Source organism: Pectinophora gossypiella, chromosome 8 (genome assembly GCF_024362695.1).
Source record: "Pectinophora gossypiella chromosome 8, ilPecGoss1.1, whole genome shotgun sequence".
Taxonomy (NCBI): Eukaryota; Metazoa; Arthropoda; class Insecta; order Lepidoptera; family Gelechiidae; genus Pectinophora; species Pectinophora gossypiella.
In genome coordinates, this window is record NC_065411.1 from 17,443,825 (window position 1) to 17,457,002 (window position 13,178).

The 13,178-nt window shown below is 54.5% G+C and overlaps 1 protein-coding gene across 1 annotated transcript; it reads left to right on the plus strand.

The window, feature by feature from the left end:
• The first annotated feature begins 7,341 nt into the window (after window positions 1-7,341).
• On the plus strand, window positions 7,342-9,678 carry LOC126369169 (uncharacterized). The gene has a single exon (XM_050013465.1). It carries the CDS (start codon window positions 7,342-7,344, stop codon window positions 9,676-9,678), a length of 2,337 nt encoding a protein of 778 aa, XP_049869422.1.
• Window positions 9,679-13,178: the final 3,500 nt, after the last annotated feature.

Consider the following 13,178-nt stretch of genomic DNA (forward strand, 5'->3'; position numbering starts at 1 on the left):
GGGACTTCGTATTTCATTTTATTTGTTATGATCATCGCATTGGTCTTATGTGGCGCGAACTTCAATTTGTTACGATAGCCCCATTTCTGCACATGCGCCAGTGTGTTGTTTGCCTGCTCTTGCAGGTCTGGGACTGAGTGGCCGGAGAATATCAGCACCACATCGTCGGCAAAGGCCTGACAGTACACCCCCCGAGCCTCCAGTTCGTTGAGTAGCGGGTCCAATAGCAGGTTCCAGAATGTGGGGCCACCGATAGAACCCTGCACGCAGCCTTTCGTGGTCTGTCTTGTTACTTCTTCTCCGGCATATCTGACTGTGACTTTCCGGTCACTCAAATAGCTATTTACCAGCCTTCGGAGGTTCGTAGGGCACTTCTTTTCTTTTAGCTGGATTTTTATTGCCGGCCACCATGCGCTGTCGAAAGCCCCCTCTATGTCCAAGGATATTAAGATGTTTATTTTGTGATTGCCCAAGTTCGTTTTTATATGTTGGAGCAAATCGTAGAGGGAGTCTTCCGTGCAGCGCTGGGGTACAAAACCGTATTGTCGGGTGTTCATCCTGGGCAAGGTGTGCCACCTGATCCTTCTGATCAGCATCTTCTCCATCACCTTTCCCAGGACTGACAAAAGCCCTATTGGTCGGTACGACTTTGGATTGGTGAGGTCAGACTTGCCGGGTTTCCGAAGCACCACTACGGTTGCTTCTTTCCAGGGCTCAGGGAAGTGCGAGAGCTCTAAGCACTTGTTCACTAAGTCTAGGAAGATCCGCTCTTCGGCTCTTATTGCCGAGACACAGACGTCGGCGGTGAAGCCGTCTGGACCTGGAGCTTTCTTTGGGTTAAAGCTGTTTATAGCGTATTGGAGTTCGGCTTTGGTAAAGGGAGGGTCCGACTTTTCGCCCGGGTGTTCTGTTTCCTCATTATTTGCTACCTCTCGAATTTGGGCCTGTTCATCACTGTCCCCCTCAGGCGTATCTTCGGGAAAGAATGTGGACGCTAACAGTTTTACCGACTCTTCAGGGCTTTGGGTCACTCCCTCCCTCACGAGTAGTTGGTCCTCATGTCTCTGCGATGTTTTCCCTATAACTCTATATATGCTATCCCAAAGGCTCTCTCGGTTCTGCTTGGTGCAGAAATTCTTCCAGCCGTCCGTCTGCGCTCTAGCAGCCTCTATTTCATACTTTTCTTTTATTTTCAGGTACTCTTCAACTGCGTGTCTTCTGCGGCGGGGGGCGGTCCAGGATATTCGCCTCTTCTTCCTAAGGGTGTCCCTCTTCAGGTTCTCCAGCTCTACGGTCCACCACGGTAAGTTAACTTTGTTTTTCTGTTTTATTCTTGGTATATTGCTATCGCATGATTCTTTTATTATTTTTATATATGTATCTATTGTTTTCTTTAATTCATCTATTGTATCTATTTCATTTATCTTTTGTTCTGTTAAGTTTTTTGTGTTTAGAGACTCTACAATATGTTTACCGAATTTTTCCCAGTTAGCTTTTCTAGTGTTGTATATTCGTGTTGATTTACTCTCATTATTTTGTGTGTGTTTTTCCAGTTTTAATGTGAATGTTATGGTGTTATGATCCGAGCTTGTTATTTCCTTGTTAACTTTCCAATTGTTTGTTTTCCCAATTAGGTCTTCGCTACATACCGTGATGTCCACGCAGCTCTGGAATATTTTCCCTCCTCTGAGGGTGTCGAAAGTTGGAGTGTTTCCCGCATTCAATATGTGCAGTTTCAGATCGTCAAGAGTACCCCTGAGCTCCTCTCCTCGACTGTCTTCTCTCACACTTCCCCACCACGTGCTCCATGCATTGAAATCTCCCCCCACAAGGACGTTTTTAGTGTTGAGCTTTTCAATGACTTCCTTGAGCTTTTGTAGGTAGGGTTCAAGAGGTTTGCTGTCTTCGAAGTAAACGGAGACAATTGCAATCTCCCACTTTTCCGTCTTTAGTTTGGCTGCAACCATGTTCTCAGTGTTCAGTGTTGCGTCTTCAATTACCCTCACCTTACCGTTAAATACAATGATTGCAGCTTTCACTGGTCCGTTTCTATTTATAGTGCACTGGATTACTCTTGTCCCCACTTCCTGCTTTAATACACCGCTTGCGCCCGTGTAGGGTTCTTGAACTAGAGCGAAACTCGTCCTTCTCTTACTTGCTTCGATTATTAGCTCTTTTGTGGCGAGGCGTTTTCGCTGGAGATTTGCTTGAAATGCATGATAGTTGTTTGGTTCATCGGTGTCCCCGTTCTGGCCTTTATCAACGTTAGCAATATGCTACACTGGACCTCGCTATCTCGTCCCATTTCTTCCGGATGGGGCAGTTGACGTCAAAAGCGTTGTGATCCGTTCTGTCGGCTTTTGAGTGGACACAGTTTTTACAAGTGGGGGGGTCCCCAACCGTCCAACTTGGACAGTCTACTTTTAAGTGTGGTTCGGCACAGTGACTGCATAGGTCCTGCGTTTCTTTGCAGTACTTGCGTCCATGCCCGTAGCCCAAACAACGGGAACATTGTACCAGTGGCGACTGATCCGTTACCACGACCCTCTGCAGATCTATATGGGCTCTCCCCGCTTGCACCAGTTTCTGCCACACTTGGGGTGACACTTGTAGGACCACATGGTTGACATATTGATTCCGGGCTCTGCGTCGGTATTTCACCTCCGCTCTATAATGATCCACTGGCAACTCTTCGAACAGGTGTTTATTCTGGTTTTTTAGTGCTGTCTTAATGTCCTCATCTGTATTCACAGTGAGGACGTCCTTCAGGATTACCAGTGGGTCCTTATTTAGCATTGGCTCTACCCGTAGCCTCGAAGCTGTGGCTCTGATTTTGTCGGAGACTTTGTTCACCTCGTCTCTATTGCCGCAGCTTACTATGACTTTTTGGTCTCTTGCCTTCCTAATCCTATCAACTTTAAGGCCGCTTGCTTTTGCGTCCACCGCAGATCTTATTTTGGTGATAACGTCGTTGCTAGTGTCCTGTTCCGTTTCGGAGGACACTATGACTGAAAATACCGGTGTTATCGGTTTGGCTGCTATACTAGCGTATGTGGCTCTAGCATCGATTTTCTTTGGTGCAATCTCGCTCGTTGCAGAAGCTGTGACCGTCAATTTGTCAATCTTCGTATGCAGAGTCGTTATTTGAGAGTTTGACTCCACCAGGAGTTCCCTCTGTTCGTTTAGGGATTTCATGAGCGAAGTCTTGTCCTCGTCCAAGTTGGATTCCTTCGCTACCATTTGGGTTGAAACCCTCAGTGTCGTGTTCGCTTCCCCAAGCCTTTTCTTGAGACTCTCTGTACGCTCTCCGCACTCCTGGACTGCTCTCTCGTGTTGCTCCAGTCTCCTCATGAGTTCTTCCATGAGTCTGGAGTGTTCAGCCAGGTTGGTGGTCGCTGTTGCCGTGTGTAAGGGGCCTACAGGTGTTTCTGAGTGCTCCCTTTCAAGTTTGAGCAGTGCCTCCGCATGACTCAGACGTGATCTCTCAAGGCTACTCTGGAGCGAATCTCTTGACTCCGCTAGACTGAGTACGATGTTGTTGATTTCCGTCATTTTTTTGATAACTCCTTCCTTTATCGTGGTCTTTATATTGCCTGATTGCTCCATCAGGCTCTTCGCCTCCAAGTATAAGCCATTGGCTTTCATCTGGAGATTACCTCCAATAGCGGCAGGTGTTCCGGAGCCCGATGGGGGGTCTGCAATGGGCCTTGGCGACTTCACGAGCGAGACGCCTCCAGTTGAGGGGACTCTTCTACGTGGTGGCGCCAGTACCCCGGCGGATTGCACTGAAAATTTTGTTGTTGTTTTCGCTGTTCCAGCAGCTGCGTCGATTTTAGTGTTCTTTGAACTCATCGTTAATGTCAATAGACACGGTATGTATTACGAGAGGTAATTAATTAAGAGAAAAACGTAAAAGAGTAAAAGTAAAATATAATTATAAAAGTGTAAAGAAGTGTATAAAGTGTATAACAATTAAATATAACACTAGTCAACTTACAATATAGCAGACTCTAGCTATTTTAGCGTCCCGTTTATGCCCTATTCTAATATCTTTTCTTTTCCAGGTACTCGTAGGTCTGCGTGGATGTCCCGATATGTATGCAGGTAAGTGCACTGGTCTTTATTAAGGTGAGTACTTATCAAGTGTATAAGGTGCTGTCGGCGTCAACGCGCGTTCCAGGAGGGTGAGGTAAGTAGTGGTGAGTATGGTATAGAGTATATGTGTGTGTGTGTGTGTGTGTGTGTGTGTGTGTGTGTGTGTGTGTGTGGTCGTACGTACGTGTGTGTAAGTATGCTTGGGGTGTATGTGAGTGTATTGGTGTGTATTAGTCCTAACTAATTCGGTTTTTTATGTTCCAGGTCATCAACCAGCAGAGCGGAGTCAACAGCCAAAACGGTCAACGGTCACAAAATATTGCATTTATGTTCAAAAGAACAACGTACAGGTTAAAATACTGCTAGAAGGAGCTAAAACAAAAGGGCTCTATAATTCCTCTCTATGTAGAGTTTAGCTGCGAGAACACTTGCTAACCAGTTACTTGAGGCTATTACAACACAATGCCAGCAAAAAATTGGGTTGTGTTAGGATCCGTTTAAAAAGTAGAGCCGAACTCTACCCAGACTCAATGTAGAGTCTCGCAGCTATGCCACACCGAAAGGTCTGTCCCCGCCTATATTGTAGGTGAAAACCGCGTCCCAGTACGAGCCGTAGTTCCGGAGCTACGTCCAGTTAAGTTTCCTTAAATGGCATTTAAGTAAGTGCCGCGGATACTTAAGTGGCTGTATCTCCGGCAATCCTGATCGCACAAAGCTGCGGCTTTCAACGTGGTGATCTGCACAGCCCTCCCCACCTCTCCAGTGGGTCAAAACGTCAAAAAATTTTGACCTTGGTATTTAGGGTTAGAACCCTTATACAGCGATAGGCTGGGTCGGGGGATTAGCTGTGAAGAAAACCCCGTCTCGATTGGCCTCTCCGTTGCCGAGTTATGAAGGCCCAAACTTTTTTGACAGCTGTCAAAGTGCGAATTTGGAGCCCCGTAACTTTGCGGCTATTGGTCGCAGGTATACAGAGTTTGGGCTTTCCCAACTCGGCTTGACCAGAGCTATCCCCTGAAAGCACTTTCAGGCACAAAAATTTTCAGGTCTCCGAATATCCTGAAACTAGGTGAGCACCTTAAGACGCCGTGGGGAAGCCGTAGGAAGAAAACCCCAGCCTCCTAGGACCCGTACTACCGGAGCTATGAAGCCGCAAAGTTGGTTTGACAGCTGTCCCAGCTGTCAAAGTCCAACTTTGAGCAGGAATAACTCCGCGACTATCGCTCCCAAAAATACGGGGTTTTGGATGCTGGGTTCGGCACCACCAAAACTAGCCCCTGAAAGTGCTTTCAGTGAAGAAAAATTTCAGTCGCTGAAAACGACTGAAACTCCCCCCAGCCGAAAAGTATCACAAAGGGCCCCCTTGTGTTCCAAACCTTGTATTTCTCAGACGCTGCGTTCCCGAGATATGGACAGTTAAGTATTCCTGGAAGTTTTCCAAGATGGCGGATTTCGCGCTACTTTTTGTTTATTTGAGTTACAAAGCTGAAATTTGGGTTCTGGGGTACCGAATAGGGTACCTAGACCTATTGGTGGTGAAAAAACTATTGATTTATTGGTATTTTTTAATTAATGTAGAAAAAACATGAAAAATTCAATATCTCCTGAAAGGAACGTCTGAAAAATACAAACTTGGGGTCTAAAAACGTGGAAAATCTAAAGGAAGGTCATATATTACACACAAGCTCATGAAATGAAATACAAAAAAGTTATACCTGAAAAACCAGATTTTTCAGGAATTTCCACTCCTGAGGCTATAATTCCGAAACCATACGTCTGAAAATTTTGAAAAAAATATGTTTGTGCTAAGAAAATTAGCGCGCAACAGTATTCACCAAAAAAGTGTGTAAATTAATTCTGGTTTAGGAGATACAGCCGTCACAATTTTCAGCACTTAAATGTAAATAACTCCACTGAAAAGTCTGTAAAAAATCTGAAACTGGCCTTGTATTTTTTGATGTCCTGCGATGCTCCTGCCCGATTTTGAACGAAGTCGCTAGCACGTCTCCTTCTAGTCGGGGGTGATGACCTTGAAGTTGTTTTTTTCAGTTTTTCACGATGTTGGGGTGGTGGTAAAATTCCCGAAAAATTCCAGAAAATAGAACTCGATGAGGGGTTTCTTTTGGTGTATAGTGCTGCAGTGGCGCTTTCCTGTTTCCGGAGCAGTTGATTTTTCAAATGTAGAGCACGTGGTCAAAAACCTTCTTACCCCTTATTAGGGGGTGAAACACTGCAATCCGGATATTGGCGTATCACTCACTTCACAGCGCGCACTAACCCGCACAATTTGACACCTTTCCCGTTAAGTAGAGATCACTTTTTCTATTTTTAATCGATTTTAATCGTGGGAGCTCAACGAAAACGTGGCGTTTCCCTCAGAGGTTAGGTCGGAACTGGGTTAGGTTAGGTTAGGTTAGGTTAGGTTAGGTTAGGTTAGGTTAGGTTAGGTTAGGTTAGGTTAGGTTCCCCCCCAATGGATTCTCGCCTTGTCGTGGCGGGGGGGCTCAGTAGCTGCATCGGCGGGTGCCGCTTTAGCCCAATGATGCAGTGAAGCTAAGAAGAATCCAGCGCGGCGGTGGCAAAGTCCACTGCTGCGCAACCCGTAACCCTTAGCGCTTTGTGGTGGGGCGCCAAAGGAACGGGGGCCGCTTCCACATTGAGTGGAGGGGGCCGCGAGGAGACAACCTCTGTAAAAAACCGCCGGGAGGAGGCGTTTTTCGCCTTGCGCGCGGCGGTCGTTCGTATTGCACGGCGGCCGTCGGGCCACCCGCAACCCTCGGTATTCCGAGGCGTGGGGGCCGCTCCCACACAAGTGGGGGGGGCCGCGAGGAGACAACCTCTTTAAAAAATCCACCCGGAGGAGGAGGGCGCGTAGCGCCGTCGGTGACGGGTTCGGCGGCCATGAATACATGCCCGTCGGACAGGCTTCGGCCACCGTCGCCAAACTTGTTATCCTGGTCAGGTGTCGTGGACATGTCTCGCGGCCTACCAGGACCAAGGGGCTTGCCTTGGTCGGCCGGCCCAAGAGGAGCCAACCTCAATAAAAAACCCCCAAAGTCCCGGCGTTGAGGTGCCTTCGGGCCTTCGCGCGGCGTCGGGGCGCCGGAAGGTGGCGGAGGGGGTATTCTCCGCCAGCTAGCGACCAACCCTGGGGCACCTCCCGCACCCCAGTGGTATTAGGGTTATCCGGGTACAGGGGGCACTGCCCGGATGGACCACCCTTTCCCCCATACTCGTGGGACTAAAATGGACAATTTAAAAACTAATGCAGTCGATGCGTCGAAGCTGAAAAAGATAGGGCGAGGAGATGGAACGGGAGATTTTAAGAGTGCTCAGGCACAGCAGCATACCGGCCTTCATGCGGACACTAAGTTCGCGGGGCATACTGTGGCGCAACCGGGATCCACCACCCCGGAAGCGCTGCAGCGCCCTGGCCAAGGCGCTTGCGCCGCACGTCCCTGTAAGGGGATAGACGAGGGAGGAGATGATTTCGGGAGGCCGATCCCTAGCGGCAGGGATCGGGTACCCGAAATCGAGAGAGAGAGGCGGCTCAGCGTAGTGCTAACGCGCTGCGACACGCCTATCGCCGCGAAGACTGCTAGCCGGGAGGAGGAGTCTATGGACTCGGACGACGACTCCTCTAGCGCTAGCATGATCACGGTGGGGTCGGAGGTGTCGGGCCCGAGAAGACTCTTCCTAAAAAGGAATAGGTCGGACCCCGAGGCCGAAGAGTCGGACTCGCCTGGGTCGCTCCTTGAGGGGGCAGGCCACAGGTCTAAAAGGGGAAGAGGCCGCCCCTCCTCCACTGGGAAGTATGTCGGCCTGGCCGCAGCCAGGGCGGCATACAACCAGGAGCTGGCCGAAAGCCTGCGGCTGGAGGCAGAGGCTGAGGTAGCAGGGATGGCTCGGAACCTGAGGGAGGCTAGGGCCTCTTTACAGCCCAGCCCCCACCTTGCTGCCCAAGAGGAGGATGCCGAGCAGACGAGCGCTGCACTGGCCAGCGTTGTGAAGGCTTCGCTGGAAACCATTACAATGGTCGCCACGAAGTCTTCGCAGCTGAAAGGGACATACGTCCGGGCCCTGAAGGATGCGGTGAGGGGCATCCAGGAGGCCGTGTCCCAAATCAGGGAGCGGACGATGTCCGAAGAGGTCATGCGGCTGGAGGCCGCTAACTCCAAGCTCACGAGGGAAGTCGCCGATCTGCGCCGCGACTTGCAAGAGTTGCGGCAGCGACCCTCCCAGCCTCAGAGCTCGGAGTCAAGCCTCCGGCAGATACTGGAGGAGACAGCCCGCGCCAACGCTGAGATGTTCGGCAATATGCTGAACGCTCGGTTGGCCGGGATTGAAGATCGTCTCCTCCCGGAGCCCCGCAGGAGACCTCCGCTCGCAGCGGACGTCAGAGGCGCCAAGGCAGACCCGGCTCACCCTGAGCCAGCGGGGGCCCCGGCCGCCTCTACAAGCGGTAGTGGCCGCCCCATGGCAGGGCCAGGCGTAAAGCCAAAGCCCGCCAAAGAGGCTCCCACGAACAGCCAGGCCTCTTCTGCTCCCCCTTCTTCGGGAAAGAAGGGGAAGAGCAAGAAGAAGAGCCTGGCTGCACAGGAGGCAGCAGAGGCTCGGCGTCAGCCTGCCTCTACACCAGCGATGGAGCCGTGGACCGCCGTTGTTGGCCGAAAGGCCAAGAACAAGGCGGCCAAAGCGGCCAAAGCGGCCAAAGAGCCGCAAAAGCCTCGGCCCACGGCCCAGAAGAGGGCAAAGCTCCGGACACCAAGAACGGCAGCGGTATCGCTGACGTTGGTGCCCGGAGTCGAGGAGAGAGGCGTAACATACGCCTCTATCCTCTCCGATGCCAAGCGGCGCGTCTCCCTAGCGGACCTCGGAATCAACAACATGAGGTTCCGCAGGGCGGCGACGGGTGCGCGCCTGCTTGAGATCGGAGGGGAGGACTCGGCGGCTAAGGCGGACTCTCTGGCTAAAAAGCTGCGAGAGGTCCTGAGTCCCGACGCGGTCAAGGTCGTCCGCCCAGTGAAGCGCGCGGAAATCCGCGTCACTGGGCTGGACGACTCAGCCGACGCCATTGAGGTGGCCGACGCAGTGGCCAAAGAAGGAGGGTGCGCGGTCGACGACGTGAAGCATGGGCGGATCGTCGTCGGGCCGAGAGGTGACGGCTCCCTCTGGGTCAGCTGCCCAGTCGCGGCCGCCAAGAGGCTGTCCGACTCTGGCCGACTACTGGTCGGGTGGACGTCGGCCAGAGTAAGGCTCCTCGACCCCAGACCGGCGCGGTGCTACCGCTGTCTGGAGCCCGGGCACCTCGGAGCAAAGTGCTCCTGCGAGGTTGACCGCAGCCGTCTGTGCTTCCGCTGCGGTCAACCCGACCATCAGGCGCGGGACTGCACGGCTGAGCCCCACTGCCCCGTCTGTGCGACGGCAGGCAAACCGGCGGCTCATTCCATCGGTGGCAGCGGATGTATTTCCGCCGCCACAAAGCCGGCAGCCAAAAGTCCCAAGAAGGGTGCGCGGAAGCCGAAGCGGCCAAAGCGTAAGGCCAAGAGGGCCGGGGCGGAGCAGATGGACACCGTTCCTTGAATGGACAGAGCTCCGCCCTAAAGGGGACCTGTGGACGGTGGTCGGGGGACCGCCGTCCACAACATAGGTCCCGTGCTGTAGGGCTGCCCAAGTGTTCCGGGCAGCCCTCGGCGGTGGGGGAGGCGCTTGTTGCGCTCCCATAGGCGCTGGGCCCAAGAGGGCATCCGCCGGCGGGGACGCGGTTGTGTGCAGCTGCGTTCCCGTGTCCCCGCCACATGGCGGCGAGGAGGAACACCGTTGGGTTTTAGTGGGTATACCGGCTTTTCCGGGGAGTCCCACATAACCACGTCGTCCCCCCGGGCGGCGTGGTATGCGTAACGCATTTCCCAACGTTAAAAAAAAAAAAAAAAAAAAAAAAAAAAAAAAAAAAAAAAAAAAAAAGGTTAGGTTAGGTTAGGTTAGGTTAGGTTAGGTTAGGTTAGGTTAGGTTAGGTTAGGTTAGGTTACCCCCCCAATGGATTCTCGCCTTGTCGTGGCGGGGGGGCTCAGTAGCTGCATCGGCGGGTGCCGCTTTAGCCCAATGATGCAGTGAAGCTAAGAAGAATCCAGCGCGGCGGTGGCAAAGTCCACCGCTGCGCAACCCGTAACCCTTAGCGCTTTGTGGTGGGGCGCCAAAGGGTCGGGGGCCGCTTCCACATGAGTGGAGGGGGCCGCGAGGAGACAACCTCTGTAAAAAACCGCCGGGAGGAGGCGTTTCGCCTTGCGCGCGGCGGTCGTTCGTATTGCACGGCGGCCGTCGGGCCACCCGCAACCCTCGGTATTCCGAGGCGTGGGGGCCGCTCCCACACAAGTGGGGGGGGCCGCGAGGAGACAACCTCTTTAAAAAATCCAACCCGGAGGAGGAGGCGCGTGGCGCCGTCGGTGACGGGTTCGGCGGCCATGAATACATGCCCGTCGGACAGGCTTCGGCCACCGTCGCCAAACTTGTTATCCTGGTCAGGTGTCGTGGACATGTCTCGCGGCCTACCAGGACCAAGGGGCTTGCCTTGGTCGGCCGGCCCAAGAGGAGCCAACCTCAATAAAAAACCCCCAAAGTCCCGGCGTTGAGGTGCCTTCGGGCCTTCGCGCGGCGTCGGGGCGCCGGAAGGTGGCGGAGGGGGTATTCTCCGCCAGCTAGCGACCAACCCTGGGGCACCTCCCGCACCCCAGTGGTATTAGGGTTATCCGGGTACAGGGGGCACTGCCCGGATGGACCACCCTTTCCCCCACACTCGTGGGACTCAAAATGGATTTTTCTAATAACAAAGCCGAGAATTCGGAGCTGGACGTTGGGTGTGAAGAGAAGAGGAAGGGAGAAGTAGGAGAAGAGATAAAGCGTGCTCAGGCACAGTCGTTTACCGGCCTTCATGCGGACACTAAGTCCGCGGGGCATGCAGTGGCGCAACCGGGATCCACCACCCCGGAAGCGGCACTCTGCCCTGGCCTAGGCGCTCGCGCCACCCGTCTCCGCAAGGGGACTGTGGAGGGTGTCAACTCCGTACAGCCGATCCTAAGCGGCAAGGATCTGCTGTCGGAAGTTGAGAAGGAGAGGCGACTCAGCGTGGTATTAACACGCTGCGACACGCCTGTCACCACGAAGACCGCTAGCCGGGAGGAGGAGTCCATGGACTCGGACGATGATTCCTCCTGCGCCAGCATGGTGACGGTGGGGTCTGAGTTGTCGGGCGGAAGACGGTTCCTGAAAAGGAACCGGTCGGACGCTGAGGCCGAGGAGTCGGACTCGCCTGCGTCGCCCTTCGAGGCAGGCCAAAGGTCTAAGAGGGGGAGAGGTCGTCCGCCCTCCTCCACTGGTAAGTATGTCGGCCTGGCCGCAGCCAGGGCGGCATACAACCACGAGCTGGCCGAGAGCCTTCGGCTTGAGGCAGAGGCAGAGGTGGCGGGAATGGCCCGGAATCTGAGGGAGGCTAGGGCCTCTTTACAGCCCAGCCCCCACTCAGTAACCCAAGACGAGGAGCAGACGAGCGCTGCACTAGCCGGCATTGTGAAGACTTCGCTGGAAACCATAACAATGGTTGCCACGAAGTCTTCGCAATTAAAGGGAACATATGTTCGGGCCCTAAAGGATGCGGTGAGGGGCATCCAGGAGGCCGTGTCCCAAATTAGGGAGCGGACGATGTCCGAAGAGGTCATGCGGCTGGAGGCCGCTAACTCCAAGCTCACGAGGGAAGTCGCCGAACTGCGCCGCGACTTGCAAGAGTTGCGGCAGCGACCCTCCCAGCCTCAGAGCTCGGAGCCAAGCCTCCGGCAGCTACTGGAGGAGACAGCCCGCGCCAACGCTGAGATGTTCGGCAATATGCTGAACGCTCGGTTGGCCGGGATTGAAGACCGTCTCCTCCCGGAGCCGCGTAGGAGACCTCCGCTCGCAGCGGATATCAGAAGCGCCAAGGCCGACCCGGCTCACCCTGAGCCATCGGGGGCCCCGGCCGCTTCTACAAGCGGCAGTGGTCGCCCCTTGACAGCGCCAAGCGCGAAACCAAAGGCCGTCAAAGAGGCCCCCACGATCAGCCAGGCTTCTTCTGCACCCCCTTCTTCAGGAAAGAAGGGGAAGGGCAAGAAGAAAAGCCTGGCTGCACAGGAGGCAGCACAGGCTCGGCGCCAGCCTGCCCCTGCACCAACGGCGGAGCCGTGGACCGCTGTTGTTGGCCGAAAGGCCAAGAACAAGGCGGCCAAAGCGGCCAAAGAGCCGACAAAGGCCCAGTCCACGGCGCGCGCGAAGGTGAGGCTCCGCACGCCCAAAACCGCTGCAGTGACGCTCACCTTGGTGCCAGGGGCCGAAGAGAGGGGCGTCACATACGCGTCGATCCTCACAGACGCCAAGCAGCGTGTCCGTCTTGCGGACCTTGGGATCGGCAGCTTGGGGTTCCGCAAGACAGCGACCGGGGCTCGAATGCTGGAGGTCGGGGGTGAGGCCTCGGCTGAGAAGGCCGACTCCTTGGCCAGCAAGCTCAGGGAGGTACTGAGCCCTGAGGCGGTCCGGGTCGCCAGGCCTGTGAAGCGGGCGGAAATCCGCATCACGGGGCTGGACGATTCGGCCGACGCCTTTGAGGTGGCGGAGGCCATTGCGAAGGAGGGAGGGTGCTCCTCCGACGCAATAAAGTGCGGAAGATTGGTGGTTGGTCCGCGAGGAGACGGCTCCCTCTGGGTGAGCTGCCCAGTCACCGCTGCCAAGAAGGTGGCCGGCTCCGGCCGGATCCAGGTTGGGTGGACTTCGGCAAGAGCGAGGCTCCTCATCCCAAGACCGATGAGGTGCTTCCGCTGCCTGGAGCCGGGCCACATCGGGGTCAAGTGCACCTGTGAGTTCGACCGCAGCCAACTGTGCTTCCGCTGCGGTCAACCGAACCACAGGGCACGAGACTGTGACGCCGAGCCTCACTGTCCAGTGTGTGAGGCTGCGGGCAAGCCGGCGTCACACTCGATCGGTGGGAGCGGTTGTGTTTCCGCGGCTAACAAGCCGGGAAACCAGGCCCCGACGAGCGTCCCTAAATCGAAAGGGAAACGCA